Below are 3,953 nucleotides of genomic sequence, written 5' to 3'. Positions count from 1 at the left end.
AGCAGCTAGCAGAGTAGCAAAAAGGATCTTTCTCAGCCAACACCGAGCAAAACCTGAAGGGGCATTTGAATGTTGTATCTACAAGGAGTAGTCGGGAGTTTGTGGTGAAGGAGAGTGAGAAGAAGAATGAGAGCGAAGAAAAAATTGACACAGGTGTAGATGATGATGCTAGTGTTGATGAAGAGATCATCTTGGAGGGCCCAGGAGTATGGAGAAGGAGTGAAGGAAGTGAGTTGGTTGATGAAAATAAAAAGAAAGATGAAAATGCCAAAAAGAATGAGAAAGAAAAAGAAATTGAAAAAGAGATAGAAGGAGTCAGTAGAGAAAAGAAGAAAGCACCCATGGAGGAGAGGAGTATTGTGAAGGTGCCACCCACCAAGAGCTTACCATATCCTCATGCACCTTCAAGAAGGGATAAGGAGAGGCAATATGCTCGGTTCTTAGAGATTTTCAAGACCTTGCAGATCAACATTCTGTTCTCCGAGGCATTAGAGCAAATGCGTACATATGCCAAGTTTATGAAGGAGCTCCTCACCAAGAAGAGAAAATATTTTGAAGAGGAGACCATTACATTGGAGGCGGGGTGTAGTGCTATCATTCAGAAGATGTTTCCAACAAAATCCAAGGACCCTGGTAGTTTCACTCTCCCAGTCACTATTGGGAGTTTAGCTATTGGGAAGGCTTTGCTTGATTTGGGGGCTAGCATCAATCTCATGCCCTTATCAATGCTTCAGAGGATTGGTGATTTGGAGGTGAAGCCTACTCGCATGACTTTGCAGTTGGCGGATCGATCTGTGAAGTATCCTCATGGCATTGTGGAGAATGTTCTGGTGAAGGTGGACCGTTTCTTGTTTCCCGCTGATTTCGTGGTGATGGATATTGAAGAGGACGTTGATGTACCTCTCATTCTTGGCCGACCATTCATGAAGACCGCAAGAGTTCTAATTGATGTGGATGATGGGAAGCTTAAGGTGAGAGTGAATGATGAAGAAGTCAATTTTGATGTTCTTGATGCCATGCACTACCCCAAGGACAAGAGCAGTTGCTTCCGGATTGATGTAATTGATGGCCTTGTTGAAGATACTAGGAAGCATATCTCTTTTACTACCCCTTTGGAGAAAGTCCTAATCAATATGGTTGAATACCTCCATGAGGAAGAAGATAGAGAGATTGAGGCATGTCTGAAGAGCCTTGACTCATATAAGGAGGTGACACCGGATTCAGTGCACATGGAAGATTCGAAGGAGGAAGGGGAGGTGATTACCCTGAAGCTTGAGTTGAAAATACTCCCTTCTCATCTCAAGTATGTGTTTCTAGAAGAAGGTGGAAGCAAGCCGGTTATCATAAGTAGCTCCTTATCCACATTGGAGGAGGAGAGGCTTGTGAGAGTGTTGAAGTTTTATCAAGGGGCAATTGGTTGGTCTATTTCTGATCTCAAGGGAATTAGCCCAGCCTATTGCATGCATAAGATATTTATAGAGGATGAGTACAAACCGGTTGCTCAACCATAGAGGAGACTTAATTCTGTCATGAAGGAGGTAGTGAAGAAGGAAGTCATTAAGTTGTTGGATGCCGGGATAATCTACCCTATCTCTAATAGTGCATGGGTGAGCCCTGTACAGGTGGTGCCAAAGAAGGGTGGCATGACGGTTATCCAGAATGAGAAGAATGAGTTAATTCCTTCTAGGACCGTCACAGGGTGGAGAATGTGTATTGATTATCGGAAGCTCAACAAGGCTACTAGGAAGGATCATTTTCCACTCCCATTCATGGATCAGATGCTTGAGAGATTAGCTGGCCAAGCATACTATTGTTTTCTTGATGGGTATTCAGGCTACAACCAGATTGTGGTGGATCCGGAAGATCAAGAGAAGACCGCTTTCACATGTCCTTTTGGTGTCTTTGCTTATCGGAAGATGCCATTTGGACTGTGCAATGCTCCTGCAACATTTCAACGATGCATGTTAGCCATATTCTCCGACTTGGTGGAAAAGAGCATTGAGGTCTTCATGGACGATTTTTCTGTATTCGGGCCTTCATTTGACGAGTGCCTGACCAATCTTGAAGTGGTGCTTAGAAGATGCTTGGAGACCAACCTTATCCTCAACTGGGAAAAATGCCATTTCATGGTGACCGAGGGGATAGTCTTGGGGCACAAGATCTCTCACAAGGGCATTGAAGTTGACCCTGCCAAAGTGGAGGTAATAGAAAAACTCCTTCCGCCCATCAATGTTAGAGGTATTAGGAGTTTCTTAGGGCATGCTGGCTTTTACAGGCGATTCATAAAAGATTTTTCAATGATAGCCAGACCCCTAAGCAATCTTCTAAACAAAGACACTCCTTTTTGTTTTAATGATTCTTGTCTGAAAGCTTTTGAAGCTTTGAAGGCTAGACTTACCTCTGCACCCATAATCACTGCACCGGACTGGAAACTAGATTTTGAACTCATGTGTGATGCTAGTGATTATGCGGTTGGGGCAGTCTTAGGCCAAAGGAGGGCTAAAACTTTTCATGCCATTCACTATGCTAGCAAGGTTTTAAATGAGGCACAAATCAATTATGCCACCACTGAAAAAGAGTTGCTAGCCATAGTGTTTGCATTGGAAAAGTTTCGGTCCTATTTGATTGGTTCCAAAATGGTTGTGTTCACAGATCATGCAGCCATTAAGTATTTACTCACCAAGCCGGATTCCAAGCCAAGACTCATAGGTGGATTCTTCTACTTCAAGAATTTGATTTGGAGATCAAAGATAAGAGTGGCAAGGAGAATCTGGTTGCTGACCACCTCTCAAGGCTCATAAATGATGAGGTGACCTTGAAGGAGAGGGAGATCTTGGAGGAGTTTCCTGATGAGAAACTGTTTATGGTGCAAGAGCGGCCTTGGTTTGCTGACCTGGCAAACTTCAAGGCAGCTGGAGTTATCCCTGAAGATTTCACATGGCACCAGAAAAAGAAGTTCCTCCGTGATGCTACCTACTACGTGTGGGATGACCCTCACTTGTTCAAGATTGGTGTAGATGGCCTACTGAGAAGGTGTGTGTCAAGAGAGGAGGCCAAGAGTATTTTGTGGCACTGTCACAACTTTCCTTATGGAGGACATTTCAATGGGGAGAGGACAGCTGCCAAGGTGCTTCAAGCTGGATTTTACTGGCCAACACTCTTCAAAGATGCCCACAGTCATGCCAAGCAGTGTGACAGTTGTCAGAGGGCCGGAGGAATCACAAGGAAGCATGAGATGCCCTTACAGAACATGCAGGAAGTTGAGGTGTTTGATTGCTGGGGCATAGATTTTGTTGGTCCACTGCCTTCTTCCTTCACAAATGAGTACATTCTTGTGGTAGTGGACTATGTCTCAAAATGGGTTGAAGCCATTGCTACACCCAAGGCGGATGGCAAAACAGTTGTAAAGTTCCTCAAGAAGCACATATTCAGCAGATTTGGTACTCCCAGAATACTTATCAGTGATGGAGGTTCACACTTCTGTAATGCTCAGCTGGAGAGGGCTCTAGAACACTATGGAGTCCATCATAAGGTTGCCACTGCCTATCACCCTCAAACCAATGGGCAAGTTGAGGTCTCTGACAGAGAGATCAAGAGTGATGGAATACTTGTTGAGAAACCGGATTGTTGTTGACTCCTCTTCAAGTTCCTCCCTAGATCTTTGGCTCCTTGATTCTTCCTAGGCTTGGCTAAGGTCTCCAATGGAGGAGGAGACCTTAGAACCACCACGGTTTGGTAGAGAACACTCCCAAGAGGTGCCACTCCTTGATGAAGAGATAAGCCCCTTCAATTCTCACCACACTCTTCTATGAATGGATAAGAGAATTGGATGCTATCAAAGAGGTTTAGGGACTTTTAGAAGAGAGAAATCTGAACTCAATTTCAGAAATGAAATCTCAATACATCCAAAAGTGTCTTACAAGGTAAGGTTTACAAGTATATAGGAGTAGGAA

At 44.1% G+C, this 3,953-nt stretch overlaps 1 protein-coding gene across 1 annotated transcript; it reads left to right on the top strand.

Annotated features, from left to right (window-relative positions):
• Positions 1-341: 341 nt before the first annotated feature.
• Positions 342-1,511, top strand: LOC145956973 (uncharacterized). Its single transcript, XM_083073106.1, has one exon. It carries the CDS (start codon positions 342-344, stop codon positions 1,509-1,511), a length of 1,170 nt encoding a protein of 389 aa, XP_082929232.1.
• Positions 1,512-3,953: the final 2,442 nt, after the last annotated feature.

This window comes from Cajanus cajan, chromosome 1 (assembly GCF_000230855.2).
Source record: "Cajanus cajan strain Asha chromosome 1, NIPB_CcT2T_4, whole genome shotgun sequence".
Classification (NCBI taxonomy): Eukaryota; Viridiplantae; Streptophyta; class Magnoliopsida; order Fabales; family Fabaceae; genus Cajanus; species Cajanus cajan.
This window is presented reverse-complemented; position numbering and strand designations above follow the sequence as displayed.

What these genes read in the sequence shown, in the direction of transcription:
- LOC145956973 (XM_083073106.1), top strand. Translation starts at nt 342, where the DNA reads ATGGAGGAGAGGAGTATTGTGAAGGTGCCACCCACCAAGAGCTTACCA.